This window comes from Falco cherrug, chromosome 1, assembly GCF_023634085.1.
Source record: "Falco cherrug isolate bFalChe1 chromosome 1, bFalChe1.pri, whole genome shotgun sequence".
Classification (NCBI taxonomy): domain Eukaryota; kingdom Metazoa; phylum Chordata; class Aves; order Falconiformes; family Falconidae; genus Falco; species Falco cherrug.
Window position 1 is genome coordinate 51,547,362 of NC_073697.1, and position 25,524 is coordinate 51,572,885.

At 41.7% G+C, this 25,524-nt stretch overlaps 1 protein-coding gene across 8 annotated transcripts in view; it reads left to right on the forward strand.

The window, feature by feature from the left end:
• The window catches only part of PPP2R2C (protein phosphatase 2 regulatory subunit Bgamma), a 207,549-nt gene extending 182,225 nt beyond the window's left edge, over positions 1-25,324 (forward strand). For all 8 annotated transcript variants that reach the window (XM_027814213.2, XM_027814228.2, XM_027814221.2 and 5 more), the window contains 3 exons: positions 6,102-6,271; positions 11,548-11,639; positions 22,426-25,324. In XM_027814213.2, coding sequence (XP_027670014.1) covers positions 6,102-6,271; positions 11,548-11,639; positions 22,426-22,717 — 554 coding nt within the window. In that variant the 3' untranslated portion in view covers positions 22,718-25,324. The remainder of the gene's footprint in view (positions 1-6,101; positions 6,272-11,547; positions 11,640-22,425) is intronic.
• Positions 25,325-25,524: the final 200 nt, after the last annotated feature.

The following is a 25,524-nucleotide window of genomic DNA, read 5'->3' on the forward strand; positions in this document are numbered from 1 at the left end:
TGCTGTTTGATTTATCACTTTCCTGTGTTCTTAGCTGTTCAATATCCCTCTTTCACAATTACATATTAGAGAAACTGGAATATCATACAGCAGTGAAAGGTAGCTCGCAAAGCTGAAGAGGAAGGCAGTATCGGTGGCTACCAGGTCTCTCTCCAGACCATTATAGTGGGATTTCAAAGCATGCCCTCACCCTCACGGCCCTTGCAGTTTGTGTGGTGTTGAGTGGAGTGAGACGTTCCAGTCTCCTCATTATCAGATTTTTTTGGCAATTAATGTAAAACTGAGAAACAGCATGTATAAGAAAGGTTACACTCACATGCGTAGCTCTAAATTTTGTCAATCATTAGTTCTTGTTTAGAAATGAATTTGAAGATTAGTTTGGGTGGGGTGTTTTTGTGTTTTGTTTTTTTTTAATTGGATGTGTCTTGTCCAAAATGTATAGCTTTCAAGTTTGTGGAATCACAGCAATATTAAAGTAAGTGGGAAGTTGCAGTGGCAGCAGCTATGACACCCAGAGTGCAGCTCACTGACTTGAGAGCCACAGCGGTGTTAGTGGGAAGCGTGTACGCCACAAGCTTCTTAGCTACTGCCCAACATCTGCTTTTGTTTGGCTAGTGTCTAGACGGGAAGCTGAGTGAGATGGACCTTCCCACCCATTCTAGCTGTTCCTGGCCTTTTTTTTTTAACTTTAGACATCTGCATATATATCTGCGTCATAAATGCACACCTTAGAGATGCCTTTTCTGTCCTACTGATTCTAAGGGGAGTCTCTATGTCTACATTAGATTAGAAAAATTCAAGCAACACTGAAAAAAAATTTTTTACAAGATGTGAGAGTTTATTTTTCAGCAGATGGCAGTTCCTTTTGAGAAAGAAGCAGCATATTTTTATGCTGATGATTTTCTTCAAAATTTAGGAAAACAGTGCTCTGGCAAGTATCCTTCATACAATCCATCCTTCTTTCTGAAGTCTGGACTTCTTTGAAACACTACCCTGTTTTCTAACTTGTGAGCAGGAAGCTGCACAGAAACGGGCTGAGGATTTTTATTTCCCTAAGCAGACTTCCCAGCTTATCCATGTATCTCCTAATGGAGTAAGGGGTGGGAATGATGTCTTCCTTGAAGGCTTCTCTCCAGCACTAGCTGTACTCAGAGATATGCTGTTTCCCTCTGTAATCCCATGGTATTTCTCTGTTCTGTAGTGCTATTGTCAAGGTCATATCTAAATCTAGCAGTGTCAGGTGAAAGCTCAGCACACCCCACCATTTGCAACTCCTGTGTTCCATTAGTTTGCAACTAGACAGGTAGCTTTGTGTCTTTGATAAAATTAGTACTGTGAAGATTATCAAGAACATGGTTTTCAAGAAACTTAAATACCCTTCTTCATGGCAAAAGTTGGTTATTAAGAAGTTAGTCAAGAAATTAGTCAAATAGTATGATGAATTTGTAACCTAATCTCAATAAAGTTCTGATCCCAAGTCCTGATCAAACAAGTTTTATTTCAATATAGAAAAGTAGGCTAGATTTCAGGTCTCCTGGTTTGAGTGCTGATTGCCCCCTGGCATAAGAGCAGCCTCCAAAAGCAAAGTCTAAACTGTAATGAACAGAAAATGTGTTTCCAGTGCAGGCTGGCAAACCTGGTTTTGTGAACAGTGGGCTAGTACATGTTTTCTCCTATAAGCTTGAAGAGGCCAGGGTTGAATTTGAATTGCTTGTCCAAACTGAACTCCAAGTCACGTGTCTGTCACTGCTGTTCAGTCACCAATTACTCAACTTGTATTAGAAACTGAATGAAGGTTATGCTTTCTTGCAGTGTATCCATAACCTTATGTTGATGCTAAACCAGAAATAGCTAAGGCCCAAGAACGCTGTGTCTCACCTTCATTTTCTGAGCCCAATGCCTTGTTTTGGTTGCTCAGGCATATGTTGCTAAGCTTTCTCTAGCACTGGGAACTGCTGGTAATTTCCTGTAACAATTTTCCTGTCCTGGTTATACTGACTATAGGAGCTATATGCAAAAAATTGCTGCTACTAATTATTTCTACTAGTCTATTTTTCTGTAGTGATATGAAGGTTTCATGCCTGCATTGGTTTCTGCAGTTAATTGACCTAAGTCTTTCTAATACTTACTGTGGTAAGGATGGAAAAGCAACAAACCGTGCAGATAAAGGATTAAATAGTTTAATCTCATTAATTAACAAAATACAGAGTATCCAGGTGCAAATATTACTCTTCTAATCATGGGAACAAGACACATAGATCCAAGAAGATATATCTCAGCTATAAATGAAGGTGTAGTTCAGTTAGGGTGGTGGTGCGCTTTTTTTTTTTTTTCCTTTCCTTATTTTAATAGCAACTTCACATCATAATTAGGAGGATGAAATTCATGCCAGCCAAGAACATAGTTTGGACAGATTAAGGGGAAGAGGTATAAGAAACGATAATTGCTTTGTGCTCATCAGAATTCTGTTGAAAATCTGACAGGATAATTACAAAATACCTGCTTTGCAGAATGTCTAGGCAAATTTTTGAAGAGCTATTTAAAGTTGTTCGTTTACAATCTGTCTGAAAAGAAAAGTTTTTTTCACCCTTTTTGAAGTAGTTCATTACCATTTAGATGTGTGGTACATGTTCAAATATAGACCTTATTCTCATGTGCACGCCTGGCTGCATTCTACTGCCCACCCCCAAAGAAAATTGCCTGTAATTTTTTGCATTACCCCACTTACTTCGCCCACATGCTCACCCTTAACTTTCAGTAGAACATTATTTCACCTGATGGAAACTGTAACCTTGTTGCTTTCAACAGTCTGAATCATAGTCATAGATAAATTAATTGAGAGAGGAATGTTCCAGTGGACTACACAAAAACTCTGTTTTGACTGACAGTAAAAAGTTGTTCTACTTTCAGCACATTTTCATGTCTCATATCATAGCTTTTCTTCACCTGCTTTTGAAACTTGAAAATGACACTCACCAAATTGCCAGTTTTCAAAGAATATTCTAGACACGGGTGCCAAAACCCTACTGATTTTGCTGAGAACTGAAAGACTCAGAAAGCCTGACTTTCTACTGAGGTTCACCATATAAAGTCATTTGGAACACGGGGCCACAGATACCTGCAAGAGAACAACAGAGGTGCTCTAGGCACCTGGTAGGCAGGGCTAGAGTAAATGCTGGCTTTCTGGGGAAGAATGAAGAGAACTTGGTGATTAGTGGACTTGCAGCAGATGAAGTAGAGCACACTAATACCAGATTTTTTGAGTTCCTGCAATTCAATGTGAGTTATCCAGTATCATTAGTATGTGCAATTGAACAGGGATGACCAGTCTCCCAGCTACAGGAGCTGGAGTTCCCTGTATGGAGGTACTGTAAGCAGTATTTCACCAGCACAGACAATGAGGTTAGTGCTTTCCAGAAATTTCAGCAACTGCATATCAGCTAAGTAGTTCATGTGTCCACATGGTAAATCACTGTCTATTTTCTGCTGACCTCAGGAAGAGGTAATCACAATTTGCAGTTGCTTTTCAGAATTCGCGTGTTTAGTCTCAGACGCCTTCAGACATGACCAGTGAGTAGCCTGCAGACTGGCCAGCTGGTTCTGGCAAGCAGGGCAGGCTTTGAGTTAGCACTTCTCCTGGGAATGCCAAAACTGTTGTGAGACCACGTGTACGCCTTTTGTGTGACAGGGTCTTGTGGTTTAACCCCAGCCAGCAACTAAGTACCATGCAGCCACTTGCTCACTCCCCCCTGCCCCAAACCCCCAGAGGGATGGGGAGGAGATCTGGCAAAAAGGCAAAACTTGTGGGTTGACTTAAGTAAAGATTAATAAATAAAATAAAATAAAACACAATAGTAATAACATCAATTGTAATGGAAAGGAGAAAGAGGGAGAAAGAGGAATAAAATCCAAAAGGAAAAAAAAGAGCAAGTAATGCACAATAAAACTGCTCACCATCTGCTGACTGATGTCCAGCCAGTCCCCGAGCAGCAATCGGCAGCCCCTGGACAGCTTGTCCCAGTTTATATACTGAGCATGCCATCCCATGGTACAGAATATCTCTGGCTAGTTTGGGTCACCTGTCCTGGCCGTGTCCCCTCTCAACTTCTTGTGTCCATCCAGCCCTCTCACTGGCAGGGCCTGAAAACCTGAAAAGTCTTTGACTTGGTATAAACAGTACCTAGCAACAACTCAAAACAATAGCACGTTATCAATATTATTCACATACTAAATCCAAAACACAGCACTGTACCAGCTACTAAGAAGAAAATTAACTGTATCCCAGCTGAAACCAGGGCATAGGGACACCTGAATTTCGGTTGTAAGGGAACAGGATGTGCAGCCCTCAGAAGGGATGACCGTAGGTGAAACGCCTTGCTGTAGGTAGCTGTAGTCAACTAACTGGTGTATTGACATAATTGCCCAAGGTGATGTTTTGGGCCCTTAGCTGTAAGGTTAATATTTAAAGTTTACAGTTTGTATTTTTATGTAAAGATCATAGAATCATAGGATCATTTAGGTTGGAAAAGACGTTTGAGATCATCAAGTCCTACTGTTAATCGAGGGCTGCCAAGGCCACCACTAAAGCATGTCCCTAAGCACTGCATCTGCATGTTTTTTTGAAAACCTCCAGGGCGTGTGATTCAATGATTCAACCACCTTCCTGCTCAGCAATTTTTTCCTAATATCCAGTCTAAACTTCCCCTGGTGTAACTTGAGGCTGTTTCTTCTTGTCCTGTCACTTGTTATCTTGGAGAAGAGACCTACTCCCACCTGCCTAACACCTCCTTTCTGGTAGTTGTATGGAGCAGTAAGGTCTCCCCAAGCCTCCTTTTCTCCAAGCTAAACAACTCTGGTTCCCTCAGCTGCTCCTCAAAAGACTTGTGCTCTAGATCCTCCACCAGCTTTGTTGCCCTTCTCTGGACACCCTCCAGCACCTCAGTGTCTTGTGAAGGACCCAAAACTGAACACAGTATTTGAGGTGCAGCCTCATCCGTGCCAAGTACAGGGGGATAATCACTGCCCTGATCCTACTGGCCACATTGTTGCAGATAGAAGCCAGGATGCTGTTGGCCTTCTTGGCCACCTGGGCACACTGCTGGTTCATATGCAGCTGGCTGTTGACCAGCACCCCCAGGCCCTTTCCCTCCAGGCATCTTTCCAGTCACTCTTCCCCAAGCCCATAGCACTGTGTGGGGTTGGTGTGACCCAAGGGCAGGACCCGGCACTGAGCCTTGTTGAACCACACACAGTTGGCCTTGGCCCATCAGTCCATTCTGTCCAGATCCCTCTGTAGAGCCTCCTGCCCTTGAGCAGATCAACACTCCCCCCCAGCTTGATGTCATCTGCAAACTGAGTGAGGGTGCACTTGATTCCCTCATCCAGATCATTGATAAATGATACAACAGAACTGGCCTCAGCACTGAGCCCTGGGGAACGCCACCTGTGACTGGCCAACAGCTGGATATAACTCCATTCACCACCACTCTGGGCTCAGCTGTCCAGCCAGCTTTTAACCCAGCATAGAGTCCACCCATCAGAGCCATGAGCAGCCAGTTTCTCCAGGAGAATGCTGTGGGAGACGGTGTCAAAGGCTGTATTAAAGTCCAGGTAGACAATATCCACAGATCTTCCCTCATCTACTAAGTAGGTCTTCTTGTTGTAAAAGGAGATCAAGTTTGTCAAGCAGGACCTGCCCTTCATAAACTCGCGTGACTGTGTCTAACCTCCTGGCTGTCCTGCACATGCCATGTGATGGCACTCAGGCTGATCTGCTCCATAACCTTCCCTAACACCGAGGTCAGGCTGACAGGCCTGTAGTTCACCTGATCCTCCCTGAAGCCCTTCTTGTAGGTGGGCGTCACATTGGCTGACCTCCAGTCCTCTGGGACCTCCCCAGTTAGCCAGGACTGCTGGTAAATGATGAAGAAAATGATGGAGGTAAAAGAGTAAATTAAGTGCTGGGCATATAATTAATTCTATATGGTATTCCTTGGTATACTGAATTACATGTTTCACAAAAATGCACAGTTCAGATTGTACAGCAGAGCATTTTTTTAATAGAATTCTGATTTATCTCTTGCTTCTCTTTCTTTGAACAGTTTATGAAGAACCAGAAGACCCCAGTAACAGATCATTTTTTTCAGAAATTATCTCTTCAGTGTCAGATGTCAAATTCAGTCACAGTGGTAGATACATGCTAACAAGAGATTACCTCACTGTCAAGGTTTGGGATCTGAACATGGAAACAAAGCCTGTAGAAACATACCAGGTAGGTATCTCCTACGTCGTGAAATGCAGCCATATAAAAGCCTCTCACTGTTCAAAACCTGAGTATTTTCCTAAACTTCTCATTACTTGTTCTAAGAAGCAGCTAGCTGAGAGCTGCTGATCAAGGTGGTTAAAATCCTCAGAGTAGCGTCCTTGTAGTTGGGCAGTTTCAGCACTAGTAAGGAAGTGTAAGGCCTGAGGAGTCAGAGCAATGCTCACTGTGGATTTGGCCTGTGAAAGAAATGATTCTTCTAATAAAGGAAATCATCTCTTCGCTTTGGCATCTGTTTTCAAGTGATGTACGCACTATTAACATTTGAAAGAAACTGAGGAAAGGATTTTGTGTATTGCTTAGCATTCTGCTCTTGCTGGGACTGCTGAAAGTTTACACCTTTGCTACTGCAGGACTTTTTAAAAAAAACTTCATCTATGTGTTTCTCTGTGCCTAGTTCTAGAAGCAATTTGTGTTAAACCTTGACATCACTACTGACACAGCAGTTTGGGAATGCCAGACAAACACATCTGGTTGCCTGAATTCATTGTGAAATTATCCAGACAAAATGCCGGTGGCTCCAGCCAGCGCTGAGTTTGTACTCTGACATCTGTTCTGTTTGGCAGTAGAGGGCTGAGCTTACATTTTTTGACTCTGCCTTGAAGAGGGAAGATATGTCTGTGACACAGAAACCGCTTGTTATGAAAATGCAATGAGAAAAAAACTGTTAAGCTACCTACAGAAGAGTATGCAAAGTAGGAAAAACGCCATTTCATCTGGCTTGTACTGCTTGCTTAGAGACAGTCCTGCGAGCGACAGTGCTGGAACAATCCCTTCTTTTCTGTGTCTGCATAATGGCAGGTGGGGTAGAGTAATTCACAGTAACTATAATAAAGATTAGTTTTAAAATAACACGTAATGAGAGTTTGGTAGCCTGTCTTGTCAAAACAACCATAATTTTACATTGATAATATTGGAGGTATTTATTAGCGAGTGTTTAGTACACAAAGCAGGCCCCAGTGTTTTCCAATGCACCATTTACATTTCAGTGGATACTCTTCAGTGTGTCTCCTGTTAGCGCTGGAAAGTCTGAGCCTGTATACCTTTAAGGCTACAGAATTGGTTTTGCTCTGAAAATGGCAATACTTATAACACCATTGTGTTGATGTGCTGTGTGAAAATGGAGTGGGAGGGTGAGAGCGAGACTGTGTTTTATATAACAGAATCATATCTCAGATTTTGGGAGCTTAGGTAATATATTACTTTATACTTATGCTAATGGAGTAGGCAGCCATGTCTCTGGAGAGGAATAGCTGGTCAGGCCAACCTGTTTGTCTTGATTATGACATCTGCTTTTATTTCCTCATGTAGGTAGCTGTGAAACAAGCTGGCCACCTTTAAATCAGTCTGACACCCAACAGTAGGGCTAGTTAAAAGAGTTCTATTTCTCCAACCTGAGATGGGAAAAATGAGTATAACGTAGAATTTTCAGTACTAATTATTGCAATCAGAAGCTTATAGAAAAAATAAAAAAAAGGACTGCAACAATAAAACCCCTGCAAATTTAACAGTGGTTTTGCTGTCTTACTTTAACCTATGGATTGCCTTTAATTTTCAAATATTTATAGAGCGCCTAATAAAGAGTATACAGATGTATTGCTGAGTTTTCCAGCAGACTAAAGGAGAATCAGGAACTCAGGGGCCTTAGGAAGCCAATAGCACAGGACTCCGTAGGATTCACATGGTCCAGCTGCTTTGGGCAACTTGCATGTTTTTCAGCGGCAGACAGTAGAGAATTCTGTTCTTAAGAAAAGCTTGTTTAAATTACTGTTTTGAATTATTTGTCTTGGGGTATCTCTCACATGTCTAAGTCTCATATATAAATGTAGAAATCTCTCAAGAAGTTTTTTGTGGTGGATCACCCAAAAGCAACAGATAAGACTAACATTTTCAGTTTTGTATCCACATAATTATGATAACATGTATGTAATTAAAAGATTAAAAGATATTTATTAAAAGTGAATTTCTCATTTCATCCACTGCATGCTAGCCACTTAGATATTGTCTAGCTGTGGGACTTGTGAAGAGGGTCACAACAGGTGATGTCCCCACAGGGTTGTAAGGAAGAGCAAAATCTGTAACTGTATTGCTTCATTATCAGGTTACAATTTCAGTATCACAAAGCCCATTGAATTCCTCATGCAAGTTCTTTTTCTTATCGATGCTATGGCTAAAATAATGCTATTGCATACAGCAGCTGTTGCAGCCTTGCTGAAACACATTATCTGCTGACTATGATTCAATATAGTTTTCTCCTGTTTGTGCTAATAAAGGAAAAAGGGCAGAGTATGGTGCAGTGGACAGCACTAAAAGAGCAATACAGTGGAATGGCCGGTGCTTAAATGTTGCAAGGCCTAACAGGATACTCTTCTGATGCTGCCAGATGAATTGCCCCAGCAGAACCATACCAGCAGCAACCAGAGGTGAACACCTTCATAGCTAATAATAGCTTGATCCACTTCTAGCAGGGTCTTTTCCATAGGGATTTGGACTAATATGTCCCTTACCAGTGCAATTCCTGATTGTTACTATTCAGTCCCTGTACAATAGCTCCCTGCATAGGCATGTTGCTGTGTTAGTCTGAAGCATGTAATTACTAGATAATTCCATGAAGATCTGACCTAAAACAGTGCAGAGGAAAAAAGGAGGATGCCTTTTGTAATTAGTTAGCAATGAATTTGGTTTGCATTCAAGCACTATTCTTATGTGATAAGAATAATATGTAACACACAAGGAAAGTCTAATTTTACCCTCAATTGGTAGCAGCAGTTGAACATGCAAACAAGGTGAAAATTAAATGTTTCTTCTGGTTAGTTTTACATAGTGACTCTGATAGTCTGAATGGGTTCAAATGTGGTAATGTCATGGTTTAACCCCAGCCGGAAACTGAATACCCTGCAGCCTTTTGCTCACTCCCTCCTCCCTGCCCTGCAGCGGGATGGGGAGGAGAGTCAGAAAAAGGTAAAACTCGTGGGTTGAGATAAAAACAATTTTATAACTGAAATAGAATAACATATAATAATAATAACAAGAACAATTGTAATGAAAATGAGAAAGAGGGGGAGAGGAATAAAATCCAAAAGGAACGAAAGAGCAAGTGATGCATGGTACAATTGCAGTCCCTGAGCACTGATAGGCCAGCCCTGGCAACTCTCCCGGTTTATATACTGAGCATGGAGTTCTGTGGTATGGAACACCCCTCTAGATTGGGTCACCTGTCCGGGCTGTGTCCCCTCCCAACTTCTTGTGCCCCTTCAGCTGTCTCACTGGCAGGGCCTGACAAACTGAAAAGTCTTTGACTTAGTATAAACAGTACCTAGCAACAACTCAAAAAATAGCACGTTATCATTATTATTCACATACTAAATCCAAAACACAGCATTGTACCAGCTACTGAAAAGAAAATTAACTGTATCCCAGCTGAAACCAGGACAGGTAATCAAAGGGTCCACAAGAAGAGGAAGCTGGTTGTCCAAGGCAGTAGTGCAAGTCTGCAGAAAGTCACGAAAAAGGAGCTGAGATGTTGATGAGATCAGTAAGAAATCTGAGAGTGGAACTGCAAAATGCTTTTTGACAGAGCTGATCGGAAGGCACGGTGCCAAGCTCTGGATTTGGACACACTTTGCAAAGGGTGTATGCATGACAGTGGTCATGACAGATGGCTGCTGGAAATGTTAGCAAGAGGAAGACCTAGAAATGACAGTCAATGAGGCAAATGCGATCTGCTTCCTTCTTCTGCCTTAACCAACCTTTCTATTTCTTCCAAGCATTGGGAGCTCCCAAAGATGATAAAGAACTCCAGTTCTGTAATAAGTTACACTGCTGACATAAAAAGGCTTTAAGTAAAGACAAAATGAAAGGATTTAGTTACAGAGGGTGCAAGAAACTGCATCAGTACTGAAAGGGTTCTGACCTGTTACTCACCATGAGGGTAAATGCATTTAATTGTGAAATGTTTTATCTGCATCTACCATTTGCCTATTATTTGCTTTATGAGATATTATCTGTTTATATACAGCTCAGTGTTCATCATCTATTAATGAAAATTGATCCATAAACAAAAATTAATAATCCGTAATAACCATGTGTTACAAATATTCTTAGGATACAATTTGGCTATTGAAAATGGGTTAAAGAAAATGTAAGTGAAAGGTTATTGTCCCTCGTCTGGTCTTGATATAGTTATCTTACTAGAAGAAATGTTTACGCCTTCAGGCCAGAGGAGAGTGCTGAGCATCCATGAGCAGGAACAGTCTCCCTGGACTTGCAAGAACCAGTACCTCTGTATGCCAGAGCAAAATTATGCCCCTTGGCTATGGGATTGGTATATGTGCTCTGAGAGGCCATCTACATGTCTTTGTTTTCCAGTTTCTTCAACAGCTAGAAGAAAACATCAGGAGTGAAAGTGCATTGGTAAATTCATCTAGGCAGGGATTTTCTAGTTCATTATTTCTTTGTGGAATGAAACCAATCATCCAGAAGGAAAACTAATCAAATTCTGCAAAAAATTGAAATAGTTTGCATGAGATCTGTCTCTTTATAAGGACCCTTGTTCAGCAGAGATGTGCGGCCCAGGGGAGGGGTCTTTTGCAGGTCAGTCTCACTTTTCAAATATGTAAGTGAGAATTTACACTGTTGTTTTCAAGTCTCAGCCAAATTTGGGATATCTTTTGGCTAAATTGGTGTTCTAATTTGCAGCATGTGCAACTACAACCTTGTACTGTATTTGGCTTCTGAAATACCTTATCCAAATATATGTAATAACATACACTGAGTTCTTTTAATACAGCCAGGTTCTTTTTGCCATAAGTAAGAGTCCACTTATCTTGGAATATGACATTTTTGTTGCTATTTAAATTAGATTTCTTGCACATTAATTAGCACATCTAGGGTATCAGCTGGTGAAATGTCTTCGGGAATTAGGCTAGCACTGAGAAAATCACCCAAGCAGGAAACAAATATGTTGAAGAGGGGTGGTCTGCAGCCTGCTGAGGGTGGTATGCTTCATGCTTTCCTGCAACAATAATTCTCTAGCACCTGGTTAATTGGACTGTGGAAAAGTACAGATAGAATCTTTAAACACAGTATCTTCAGCAAAGCTACCAATCTGTGCAGCATATTTTGTAAGGGAATGTGGGAGATAAAGCCGAGAGTGGGGGGCTGGTTGTGGAGTTTTATATTCTGTTTTATTTCAAGAATAACAACAGTTATTTTCTTTGAAACAGGTCCATGATTACCTTAGGAGCAAGTTGTGTTCCCTTTATGAGAATGACTGCATCTTTGATAAGTTTGAATGTGCATGGAATGGATCAGACAGGTAATCCATCCTTATGTCCATTGCCATCTTTATTTAGCAAAAAATCTCCTATATATTATGGGGAACAATCAGAAAGTAAAGTGTTACACATGGTTATTTTCCACATCAATTTACATCTTCACATACCAGTGTTCAAGTTGATAAAAGGTGTTTGGATATTGGTGCAGTTGTGTCTCTGACCTCCTTAGACATGATGTATACCTTTGTTGATCTTGGCTCATGCCTTAAGGGAAAAAAAACCCTTTAAAGTCTGTCCATTTTTAATAAATCATAAGTAGGCTGCAAAAGTTAAAAAGAATGCTGCCAACTCACACAGCCTCACCAACATAATAAGGAAGCTTGTGTGATCCTGTATTTACACATGAGCTGCCTCAGAAATTCGGTTCATTTACTGGAAACAGGGAGTGAGGAAAGGAGTCACAGGCACCCACTGACTCTCTGCAAACTGCTGCCAAATGACAGTTTCTTCTGATACTTACCTCCACCAGAGCTGTCCCTTTCCCTATGCACTGAGGGAGAGGTCCTTGTTTTTATCTTGGACATGGTATCTTCTTGAATATTTTAATGAGAAATATTGGCACAAGTCAGAGTGTGAGTTAAGATGCAATATGCTAATGCAATAACATTAGGAAATGGTGGCACTACTTTGGGGAGCAGGAATATTGTACAGGAAGAACTGAGCAGCCAAGAGGACTGGAATAATAAAAATGGATGAAAGCCAGGAGTATAATGCAAGGTGAGCATTTTAGTTAACAGAAAACACAAACCTTCATCTTATCAGTTGAAAACAACTCACAGGGACGCTCATATGCTAGGTGACTGTGGAAGGGATTAGCAGTCTACAAAACCCATGTGAAAGAGAGCACAGGAGCCAATTTTGAATGGCACTCAGTGACGCCTGGCTCAGCAGAGCTAGGAGCCACGAGGCAAAAGTTTGGCATTCACTGAAAGCCTGGAACTGGGCCTTCAGCTCACTTAGTCTTTCATTTGGGAACGAGAAAAATGGTCTATCTCATTGTATTTGAAGCAGGCTGGCCTGCCCTGCACTGGGCAAGGACTAGGAAACAGAGTGTGGGGCAGCTGTGAAAGAGGCAGATATGATCCTTGAATGGGCAAGGCTGGGATATCCAGCAGAGAAAGGAGTAGTGGTGACGTTATGTTAGGGTCTTTCTCAAAGGCCTTTGGATTGCAGTTACGTATTTCTTGTCCCTCATCTCCAAGGCAGATGAACTAGTTGGTGAAATGGACAGCTGATATAAAGAGGCAAGAGGGCAGGAGTTTGGTTTTGATCAGCTTGGCAAAAGAGAAGCCAAGATTATATTGCTTCTAGTAAGTATATCAAGGAGGTACACACAGGGAGGAAGGGGATGTAGCTGAGATAAATCTGAATTATAACGACACAACAGCAAATAGGTATTGAGTAACAACAGGTAATTATAGCCTAGAAATTAGAGGTAGTTCATACCTGTCCACACGGAGACTGTGGAGCAGTCTTCCCATTCTGGACATGTAAGAAGCCCAACTGTTTTGATGATGGTTCTCAGGAAATTTATGTAAGTAGTTATATGGAACACTGGTTAAAACGACAAGTGTTTGAACTTGGAAGTGCAGAACAAGTTCTCTTCCAGTCCTGTGCCCCACAAATGCAGATAAAGTGTAATGCCGTACACTGTGCGAGGGGTATCTTCTCTTGGGACTACTTTGCTTAGTTCCTGTACCTGCCCAATGGAGAGATTCTGTCTTTTCTAAGAAATAAAACTTCTACCTTGTATTGCTTATTATGCAAATGAAACTACATCCCTTATCTCTGTTCACTGTGTGCCAGGGTAATGTGTTTTCTGACAAGGATTAATTTAGCATTGAGTATCCCCTGTGATGCAAACTCCTGGCCATTTAAAATGACATAGGTGGACCACACTGAGCAAAATATTTCCCAGGTTGCTATGACTGCAGCTTGGGCACCAGCTGATGTGGAAATGTCTTTGATATGGTCAGAAAGTGGGAATGACCACAGAAGTTTTAGTGGAAGATCTAGGTTTTGGGGCTTTTCTCTGAAGCTCCCAAACCCATACATAAATGGATGTTTTAGCAGAGGGTTTTCTCAGTAGGCTGGTTATGCTTGAGTTTGGTCCTACTAGAAACACTAAAATTAAAGCATTTCTTGGATATATGGGCAGTGCGGATCCCTGCCTAAATCTGGCACAGAAGAACAGCATAGTCAAATTATTTAGATATTGTGAAACTTTGACAGACATTCAGGGTTTTTCAGATGCTTTCAAACCATTTTGCTTATCCTTGCTGGGAGTTCCCAGTGCATGGTACAGGACGGACAGCCACTTGTTCCCAGGCTCAGTCCTTCTCCTGTAGTCAAATGAAGTGCTGCTATCTCTATTAGTGTCATAAGACCACTCTCTGGATAGTTGCGTGGTGATAATAAAAACATTATTCAGTATCAGGATTTAAAGTGAGTGTAATATTTTCGTTCCTACTTGACAGACCAGAAAGATCAATGCAGTGGGTAATTATTAAGTGGGAACATTAGATTGTGAGGACTTCACTGAGGCATTATTAGTTGTGCACAATTACCAAATCCATCACTAAACACAATACACTGCTCTCGATTGGAAGAAACTGTTGAGTAGAGTAGCTGGCAACATTTGACAAAAGATAAGGGTTCTCTTTAATTTAGTTCTTTCTTTCTGAGAGTCAAATGTATCAGCACTAATGTTCATCTTTTGATGAACTTTCACTCTTCTGAGCATCTTGCTTCTGCGTATGACAAGTATTGCATTGTTTTGCTACACAATACAAGGATTATTATTATTTTTTATTTATTTATTATTATTTAAATGAGATTTGGGAGCCAGTAACTCTTAAAGAACAGTTCATTTGAATAGTAAGGTAAATTAATTTGATCCTTTTGGTATGTATTTTTTAAAAAAGGTCTACTGCTAAAGGTAAGCAATGCCTGTTAACAATGGTACTCTTAAGAGATGCTGCAATACAGTATTGATATTGTTAATACATATACATAACAGTAATAACTGCAGTTCTAAACAAGTCATTTTTATCTTTTGCAGACTCTAAAGCTACAGTGACAATTTGAAGTGACAGGATTGTTCAGTTAAAAAAAGAAAGCACATTTATTGTTTAGGTGCAACTACTGTTTATTAATATTTGTCATTACTAAGGAGTTAATCTCGACTATGATAGAACCTGATGGTGAGGTTGTTTACAAAAAAAATCAATGTATGTGAGCTCTGATTAGAACGTGATTGATGCTCAGTTACTCCAATGAACAGGAACTAATACAATCAGACAGAGCCGATCTCATTTGCTGAAGGGCACATTAATCACTATGTACTTTGGCAACAACAGTGGCCAGGGGAGGGAGTCAAGCAGGGGTCTTACACTAGTTCAACCAGATGAGCACATATTATGTGTAGGTGAATATATTACACTAAAATCATGCAATCTTTATTGTATATACATCATTACATGACTATGTAGAATATGAGCTCTATTTATACAGCAATTTAATTTAGTTCTTCCATTCACTTCCAAAGTCAAATCTTTTAATAATGACTCGCAAGACACTGTTTTCTTCCCACTGTCAACCAAACTCATTGTGTTGTTTTAGTTTTACCTCAAAAGGTATCACTTCTGCAGCTGTTTGTGAGTTAAAGAAGCCAGTAAAAAAACCCCAAACCATAGTAGTTCTACATGGTACTAAGTGAATACCTTAATTACTTCTTTTTTTTTTTAAGGTTTCAAATGAATGTGTATGGGAGCCTTTCCAGGGAGACTTTTGAATACCATCATAAGTGATATGCTGTAAGCAGACAAGTGAAGTCACATACAACTGTTCAGTCAGTTCTTTCCTACTGAACTGTCATTCATCCCAATGAATATCCGTCAGCCTTCACTCTAATCAGGTGGAGTCAGCAGGTCCCAGTGGGTGAGATGTTAACAGTCTATTCCTGTCTTGCAGCATGCTCCATGCTGGAGAGCTAGAAGACATCATTTTGTTCTGAAGGCTTGCCATGTCAAATATTGGCTTGGAAGGCCTTGGGCACCCCCTGTTCTTATTCCCAGTCTTATCCCAGCCAGCTGTAGTGGAGTGCCACAGCCATGAATCTGGTGTCTCAAGCTTTTCCATCAGCATACTCCCCAGGAGGTTTAAAAAAGTTCCTTCTTTCTGATGGGAAGTCAGTTGCTTCACATAGCATGGTGTAAAGGAAAGTTCTCCAGCACACCAGCAGGCCCCCACTGCTTGCAGCAGTGCTTCCTCCTTTCCCTTTGTTGTAGTTTGTTTCATTCCTATGAAAAATGTTTTTGAAAAATGTTCCTGGAACCAATCCTTTCTTCTGGTAAGGTCAGCTTGTCACAAAACCAGATCTGGTGGACCTTGCTGCAGATGTGCTGTTCTGCACTGATAACACATGGTAATGGAATCTTGAAAATTTAAGGACTGAAAGTATAATTGGGGAGGCAGTTTCAGGTCAAGAAATGGTCCTTTTTCATGCTGGGTGCCTTGAAGGACTCCTTTGTAGAGGTTTACAAGTCTGGAGGCAAGCTCTTGTGGAAGCTGCTCTCTGAGTCTCCTCCCCTCACACCTGCTTGGTGTCAATGTCCTGCTTCTCTTATCTCAGGGAATGATGTTCTGCTGACGCATTTGCAGTGAGGGGCAGGTTGGCTGGGCTGGTTTAGTTTTTCTGTCTTCCTTAAGCCCAGTGTGTGCCAATCCTTGAAGTCCAGGCTTAGTGCTGTCACACCATCCTGTGGCTACCATGGTCTCCTGAGCAGCCCTCTCACTCTCTCTCCAGAACTATGACATGAGCTGAATTTCTCCAGACAATAGAAATCTGCAGGTGAAAAAATTTTTATGCATCTAGGAAGAGCAATCTGGGCCAGAGTTAGCCCAAAAGTTATTTTACAAGAGTCTTTTAAAAAAGCAACAACAACAACAAAACCACCACAAAACAATGCGAAGCGAGTGTGGTTGGGTTTTTAAGCAAGCCTTAATTCCATCTGATATCCCCAGAGCTTCAGGGCAAACCCTGCCATCCAGGAAGGCAGCTCAGTGGAGCACTTTTGACAAAAATTGTTGTGTGCAAGGATGGGTGCAACATGGATGATGTTTAAGAGCTTGGCTTGCAATAAAGAAATAGGAATGAAGTATGGAAATAATGGATACAAGAACGACAGAGATACAGAACTTCTTAGTGACTGACATGTTTGATGAAATATCAATGCCTAAAAAATACTGTGGAAGATCTCATTGCAGTTTGGTACAAATGATGAAATCTAATTCAGCTGCCCTTGAGGTTGAAGTAGGAAAATTGTTGACCTTCCAACAGAAGCAGAACTTCTTAGAGGGGAAAGACACATACTGAAGCATTTCATTTAACAGTCATTACCAAAACCAAAATATTGAAAGCCAGATGTTTTAAAGTATTAAGATGCTTAAAGATGCTGAAGCCATCAATAGTTGATAGGATGCTTCTGTAGACCCTAAAACTCTGGAGCTAAATTAAACATCAGTGGTACAACTACTGGTGTCATGAAAAAAACAAAACTATTATCCATAGGTAAATGTGCTGATTCAGCCTTGTGTGTTCTTACAGTGCAGGCAGTAAGAACTTTTCGTCTCAAATTCTTTGCTCCAGACAATTTACAGATTGGAAATTGACTTTAAAAAACATCCTTATCTGAAATATTGCTGGCTACCAGATCAGCATGACACAGGGTGAAGGAACCTGGACTGAGTGGGTACTGTGCAGAGGGAGCAGTTAATGTTCTGCTAATTTTGAAACAACTTCTTCCTAAATGGGATGGGCTTTAGCTCCTGGAAATTTGCCAAAAGGTCATCAAGTCTGTGTTGTGATTGCCCAGCTGAAAAGCAGATTACACACATGGTTACATGCAAATCCCTTCTTTACAGCCCATGGCAAGGACAAAAAATCCTGCAAAATAGATAACCAGCAGTGCTTTTCCTTCCCTGCACCCACTGGTAAGCTGGTATATGACCAGCCCAGCTCTGCAAATATCCCAGCATCCTGCCTTCTCTGGTGTCACAACCTGCACTACCTAATTCCTGCCAGATTCAAAAGCACAGGAGCCAGCAATTTGTAGGTGATGAGAGAGGAGACCCACCCACCAGGCTCCTTTCTCCGGCCTTCAGTCCAAAGGAGAAGGCAAGGAGGAAACCCAAAACCTTTGAGAGCTGAGCAGGTTATCTGTGAGAGTAAGCAAGACTGGAGGCAGTGGGAGATCACAATGAAAAGGTGAGCGGTGAGACCTCCAAAAATAAAATGGGGAGTGGAGGAGAGAGAGAAAGGGAAATGACAGAGTGAAGCAGAAGAGACAGGACAGAGCAGGGAACAGAGGGTGAGGCTGAGGAGGATATTTCAGTGGCAGGAGAGAGAGAAACAGATAAGGTGTTTTTTTAAAAATTGTAGAGAAGGATAGAGGGAAATGGACAAAGGGGAGGGGAGGAGGAAGAGGGGGAAAAAGCCTGCCTGGAAAGTGTGGTAAAGACCAGAGTCAGAATTGGAGGGGAAGAAAGAGAAAAAAAGAACAGAATGATGACTAGGGAGGGAATAAGAAGAAAAGTCAATTAGTGAAAGTAGGATAGGTCTACACTGGGGTTTTCTCCTTTCCCTTTCACCTTCTTTAACAATATGATTGTCCTTTTAACAAAACATTGTCCTGTTTGCTTATAAAGGAAAAAAAAAAAAAAAAAAGGATAAGACTTTGGGCCATAGCAATCCCACATGAGGACTGAAGTTTGGCAGTGAGATGCCTCAGATTGCATCATTAACAAACAAGAATGCCCCGGCATCAGTGCAAGCTGGACAAGTTAATAACATTTTGTGTTGTCACTCAAAACACACATGCCTGAAGAATTGCCAGAAACCCTCAGACCTGGCTTGGAGCAGCTCTAAAAGGGGGAGCACAGAGTACAGCCTGTCCTCTGCAGAGCAGCGCCATGCGGGGAGGAAGACGTGTTGCTGTTGTGGGGCAGCACCAGAGGGTCAGCAGGGAACCCTGCGAATCCATGTGGGGCCCTGCAGATATGGGGTGCTGCCTCTCCTTCCAAGCACTGGTTAGGCTGCTGGTGCATAAAGTGTAGCCAGCAGTAGCCATGTCACTGTCACTGTTTGTTTTTTTTCCCTGCTTTTTTTCACCTTTTTTTTTTTTAAAAAAAAATCATGCTGTCTGTAGCTGCGGTGGTTTGAGCCAGGTACAGTCTATCAACAGCTTTGCTCCAGCCTGGGCTGTCAGTGCGCTGCTCCTCAGGGTGCACTGGCATGTGTTCTGCGTCCTAAATAGCCCTGCGCGGCTGAGGTGATGGTATGGCTGACCATGTGTGGCACAACTTGTAAACCTGCCTCCCAAATAAAATTAAAGGTGGCTAGGCAGAGCTTTTCCAGCCTGCTCCCTTACACACCTGTGAATTAGTGTGGGGTGATTTTGGATGAGGGGCTGTGTTTGGTTTCTTGGACCAGCCTGACTTGCAAGGGTTCTGTGCGAGCACTCAGCGTCACAGTGCTGTGCAGAGCGGAGTCTGGAAATGCAGAACAGACTCTTCCTATACTCAGCTACGATTTTTATTCTAATATATGTATAAACAAAAATTTTCCTTATCGCATACTTTCCATTATTGTACATTATATTTTCCTGGATGGGAATAAATTGCAGGCTTCCACCTAGTTCTCACTCCCTTTTATTGTTATTTTAAGCAGCAGGTAAGGTTATAATCCATCTGTGTTTGTGACCTTGAACAAGAATGGGCACTTTCTGATTTACATAATGCTATCTTTTACTGAGCCATTAAACTGCAGAAAAACAGGGCCAGCATGAAAAGTAGTCATCTACATATGTTTAAAAAAATAACTGCAGTAAATCCAACTGAAGAAAGCAGACTTCTAAAAATATGCGAGAGTTCAAGAAATTAAAAAGCAAATGGACTGTAAAAGCAGTTTTACTGCAAGCAAAAACTCCTAAAATAAAATTCTTTATAAACAGCTTGCTGTCCATGTGGTGCGCTGGTACTCTGCCTGCATGAAAACTGCTCCCCTGACAGCTCCTGCTTTCATCAGGAGGGATGCTCCTCATTCCCCTGGGAACCACAGCTCTGCAGCCCATGTGCTCCAGTGTTATAAACCTGTTTCAAAATTTTGCCTGGCAGAGGGGGAGCACAGTACTGTGCTAAGCTGTTTGCATCACAAGTTGTGTATCTTGGCGCTGAGATATGAAATAACCTTGCCTTTTTCATGTTGGGAATGACCATTACAGCAGGAGCCCTCATGACAAGATGTGGTGATTTAGGAGTGAAACCTTAGTTTTACTGCTGTTGGTGCAGCATTTCTGGAATGGGTGCTAATCTTGATGAGTAGGCTTTCTGCAGCTTCTGGGATACATTTTATCAAGCTGTCAGCCTGACTTTTTGGGGGGTTTTTAGCTTGTGAGATTGTTAACTTGCGCCTTACTAAGCAGGATTGCGCCAGGCCTTTGCGGGTGGGGATGGCAAGGGAAAACCTCCCTGCAGACAGCTCAAGGAAGGGCAGGTACTGCTTGTGGAGAGCAGTGAGGTGGCTCCCTGCTAGGGCTGGCTGCACCTAGGCTTGCCAAGTACCTCCACTGCCCATCCCAGAGCTCAGCATCAGAGCAGCTGTGCAGCCAGCGGTGTGCTGCCCACAGACCCCAGGAAAGCAGCCTCTCGACGAGGTGAAGGCAGTGCATGCTGTATCTCGGTGCTGTAGGTGAGCTGTTGCCGAGGTGAGGGCAGTGCATGCTGTATCTCGGTGCTGTAGGTGAGCTGTTGCCGAGGTGAGGGCAGTGCATGCTGTATCTCGGTGCTGTAGGTGAGCTGTTGCCGAGGTGAGGGCAGTGCATGCTGTATCTCGGTGCTGTAGGTGAGCTGTTGCCGAGGTGAGGGCAGTGCATGCTGTATCTCGGTGCTGTAGGTGAGCTGTTGCCGAGGGCAGTGCATGCCGTGTCTCAATGCTATGCCTGTCTGGGTTGCAGCAGTTTCCTTTAGCATTTCAGGAGCTGCAAAAAGCTCAGTGTGGAATCAGTGTCATCAAACTCCAGTATGCTGTCAGCAAATGTGGAAGCAGGATGGAGCTGGCAGTCCTGCTAGGGATTCAGCAGCATACAGACCCAGCTGCACCCGCTCCAGTTACCCTGCAGTGGCTCTGAAGCGAGCAGAGCTGCTGTCATGTCAGTAGCTGTAGTGCAAAAGCAGTTAGCTGCAGAGCCCCCATTTGTGCATTTTTCAGTATATTATTCATTTGAATTACAGTACATCCTAATGGCTCCAAATGAGATCAAGGCAACACTGGCTGGAGGCTGTGCACATAGGGTAAACCAGCTCCTGACTCCAGGAGCATCTAATCTAGTCAGCTGGGTAGTATCTGTACGGTGGAGAGTACAGTTTATGCCTTTGAATTCTCCCATGGTTGCATGTGCTGTGGCTTCCTGGCCGGTATGCTGCTCGACACAGATTTCCCCCAAGTGGGAAACAACAGCAAAGGGCTAAAGCAACTGTCATTTGAGATGGAGCTTAGTTTATTAAATGCAAAGCATGTGAAATATGCTCTGTTGGGCTGTACTAGAAGGACAGATAGTTCCTGATTGCCTGAGCCTGAGAACTGTCCAGCTTTTCCTATGGAGACCTGACAGTCTGGGGTGGATTCCCCCTTCCAGGATGGGAATTCAGAAAAAGCACCCTATTTGGGGCTGAGACAGGAGAGTGGAGCATGGCCCTGGCTTTGCATATGGAAGGAAGTTCACAGGGGATCAGCGTTTGAACAAGGCTCTGAAACCAATGATTATGCTAATCCAATAACCTGAGGGCCATGGATGAAATCCTGAATTCATTAAAATTAGTGACAAAATATCCTCCCCTAGGGACTAGGGGAATGAAACAACTGGCAATCCATTATTTCAAACTACAAGCTGATTAATGGGGTAATTTTTATACAGATCAAGGTACGTTTTCTGTCCCTTTCTCCCAGACCCAGAAATATATCCTGACTTGAAGCTTCATTCAGACCTCGTGCAAGAGGTGACAGAATCCTGTTTATCAATGTGTTTATTTCTAAGAAGCGTTGTAGATACAAACTTTAATGATGTCTAGAAGTCTATGGCTTCAGAAGGAAAAAGCTTTATTCTGGAAAGAATTTACTTGTGCAGACTCAGTGTGCAAACCTTTCAAAACACCCTTCTTCAAAACAGTCATTAAAACAGATAATTATGTACTAAATCTTACTATTGTATCCAAAGGTTTGAAATACTTGTTGTTTGGTTTTGTTTTTTTTAAAGACTGTTTCTGGGATCATGGTAAGTCTCAGCTGTCAGAAAAGGTAAAGTTCTGGAGAAGGAAAAAACAGCCTGAAATATGTGATCCTTAAACACTCATAAAAAGCTGGAGGGTAATTAAAAATAACTTATTAAAACACGTTACTTTTATTGTCCTGTGAAGTCAGTCTCATGGTGTCAGGGTCCTGATTGTGCATGCTTCAGGATGTGAGTCTTGGGGTAACTGTAGTTTTCACTGAATACGCTAGTAGGGAAGGGGAAGACATTGGTATAAGAAAACTGTTCACTCTGGGGAGTGTTGGGAAAACTCCTGTTTTATATTCTTTTCCAGGTGAAACCAGAAGACATCTTACCCTAAGGTCAAACCTCAGCTGTTCTGAGCCAGTCATATTAGTAGACTTCCCACAAACTGCTCTTTAACTGTCTTTGTTTTTGCTGTCTGTCTTTCTCTCTACAGTGTGATAATGACAGGTGCATATAACAACTTTTTTCGAATGTTTGACCGAAATACCAAACGAGATGTCACCTTGGAGGCATCCCGAGAGAGCAGTAAACCACGAGCTATTCTTAAGCCCCGGAGAGTCTGTGTCGGAGGCAAACGGAGGAAAGATGACATCAGTGTTGACAGCTTGGACTTTACTAAGAAGATCTTGCATACAGCATGGCACCCAACCGAGAACATCATTGCTATAGCAGCGACAAACAATCTGTACATATTTCAGGATAAAGTGAACTCAGAAATGCACTAGATTATTCAATATCCCTCTCTATTTACAAACCAGCCTCTTAAGAGTTGTAGAAGGATGTGATCTTCACAAAAATTGTGGCTTCTTGTGGTGGGATTTGTAGGTTGCATCCTTTCATCCCTCAGCCTGTATCATTACTGGTGGCAAGCCAACTACTTTCCATCACTGCAACTGTATGAGTAAAAGGCACGACTGCAAATCCAGTACTGTGGTCTGTATCGGTTCCTTTAAACAAACAGGGGTATTTACTCACTTTGGGAGCGTTCCTGAGGAGGGCTGACGCCTCAACTCCCATCAGTCCTTCCAAGGGTCTCTGGTTCGTAGGACCATGCTGTTCTGTTGCCCTGCCTGCTTTTGCAGTCCACAGCATTTACCACATTGTTAGAGCTTTTTGCCACAATCTCGTGATCATTTTTTTTTCCAGTAACGTTCTCCTGTCTTTCAACTAAGCCAAGCCTGTTTGAGTGAACAAATATCCCCATCCCTTTAAAGCATGTGGCAGATTGGAGGGGCCTCATGACAGTTATAACTGGAAGGAGAATCCCTGCTGGTGAAAAGCTGCCCCGTCTCACCTGTCCCATTCCCTTCTTTACAACACCCTCTAATTTATTTATTTATTGACATTACTTTGTGCTTCAACTTCCCGAGTAAGTGACAGACTGGTATAGTTACTCAGCCAGCTTATTCTAAGAAGTTTATTCTCCATAGATCTCTTTGCTTTCTTTAAAACAGTAACTAGTGTCTTTATCACGTGGAGGACTATTTAAAAAATTGGTATTGCCACTCCAGTGGGACTGGCTGGTCAGACACAGCCTGACAATTAACACACAAACCCGTCTTACCGCTTGGGGGTTGGAGTCCTGGAAACTTTGGCTAGAAGTGCTGTCCTTGAAGGCAACTATCAACTTCAGTGGGAACAAAGTTGCATCACTGCTAGACACTTCAGAAAGTCCCTCGTTGGTTGATTGCAGCGTGGTTGTTTTAAGCCCGGCCTTTTGGGGAAAACAGGCAATGCCATGGTATCTGCGGCTGTAAAAAGAATGGTACTGCGAGATGCAGCACTGCTCAGTGAATTTTAACGCTTTTAAATGAGTCTGCTACTGGGAGACAAAATTATTCCTGGAGAAATAGGAAAAATCAAAACCTCCAAACTAAACAAAACCTTCTTCCACATAAATACTGTTAGAGCTATCTCTGTTTTAAAATAAATAGTGATGTAAATGGAAAAGGAGAGTACACGTGATCGGTGTAGCACATGCAGGAATTATATGGGAATGGTGCAGTGGGCAGGGAGTCCTCTTAATCCAGGAAAAGAAAGTTCTGCTGCATCCCTAATAGCTCTGGCAGAAAAATTAATATCCCAAAGGATTTCTCCTCAAACCATGAATAAAAGAGCAGAACTCAGATGACCTGTTAATCTGCCCATATTAAAACTCCTCAGAAAAAAAAAAAAAAAAAAGAAAAGAAAAAGTCTTTAAGCCATTATGCACTGGTTTCTTGGTAAGTGGAGAATGTACTGACGGAGGAGTCTGCATGCTTTTATATTTTGGTTTGGGGGAAAAGGTAGTGAAAATCTGCTTACAAGAACTAAAAAAAGTCTGCAGCTTTTATATCACTGACATCTTAACACAACACATGAAATCTGTATGTTTGAAGTTTTCTAGATCAATGCTGTATATTTTGTGTGTAGAAGCACAAATGCATGTGCATCAGTTTCCAGCCACACTAAACACATATGGTATGAAACGTGTAGGTTAATTTTAAAGGGAATGAGGAATGTTTGTTTATGAAATACTGTATGCTGTAGCAGGCATGGACAGTATATGTACATATTGATTCTAATGAAATTTAACAAAATTGCCTTTTTTTTTTTCTTGTAAAAAGGTTTAAGAATGTGGTAAATTGTATAGAAATCTTGTTAATGCCAAACTACTGCTTCAAGGTTGTCATACAATTTCTTTGACTTTTGGCCTCCTCCATTAACCTTTGCAGCTAAAAAAAAAACAAAAACAAACAAAAAAAGCTATCAGCTTATATTGGCATTTACAGCTAGAAGTACTGTAAAACTTATATTTAGCTTTTAACATTCTCAAGTAAGATTCTATAGATAACTTATTATAAAGCAGATCTTAATACAACAATTTTTTGTTTTTAATTTGAAGTACCTTACTCTGTTAACAGCTTTGGGTACCAAAAAGAATATGTTAAAGTTAAATAAAGAAATATATCTTTGGAGCTTTATAAAACTAATGAAATGCCCAACCAAAATACCATGAAGTGACTATAAAGGAAATAAATAGAAACCTTTCAAAGACCAGTATTCCGTTCCTGTCTTTGGCATCACTCGTACAGATCGGTTTCCTGGTTTCTTGAATGTATGGAAAGTTAACATCGTCATTGTGAACGTTCCAACTTTCTTTCTCTTTTTAGTTTGAGCTTTCAGTGGTGTAGAGTAAGTGATGGTAAAGTTGGTAAATCTGATTGTTTTGAAAGCTGTTGTTCATGGCTGCATTCTTTGTGTTGCACAAATTAGCTAACTGTTGTTGAATAAAAATATAAATATGTTAATACCAGCTTTTTCAATAAAACTACAACCAAAAGGCATAAATAGATGACTTCAAGGCACAGCTTATTTTTAAGCTAGGCATGAAAGGGTTGTTTGGCTGCTTTTACAAAGGAGGAAGAGTCACAGGTACCGGGACTCTCAGCGCAAGCTACTATGTGAACCTGAAGCTTTGTGGCAGGCGGAGAAGTGAGCACAGTGCCATGAATGGGACCTGCTTGGGGGCTCAGTGTGATGAAGTGCGTGC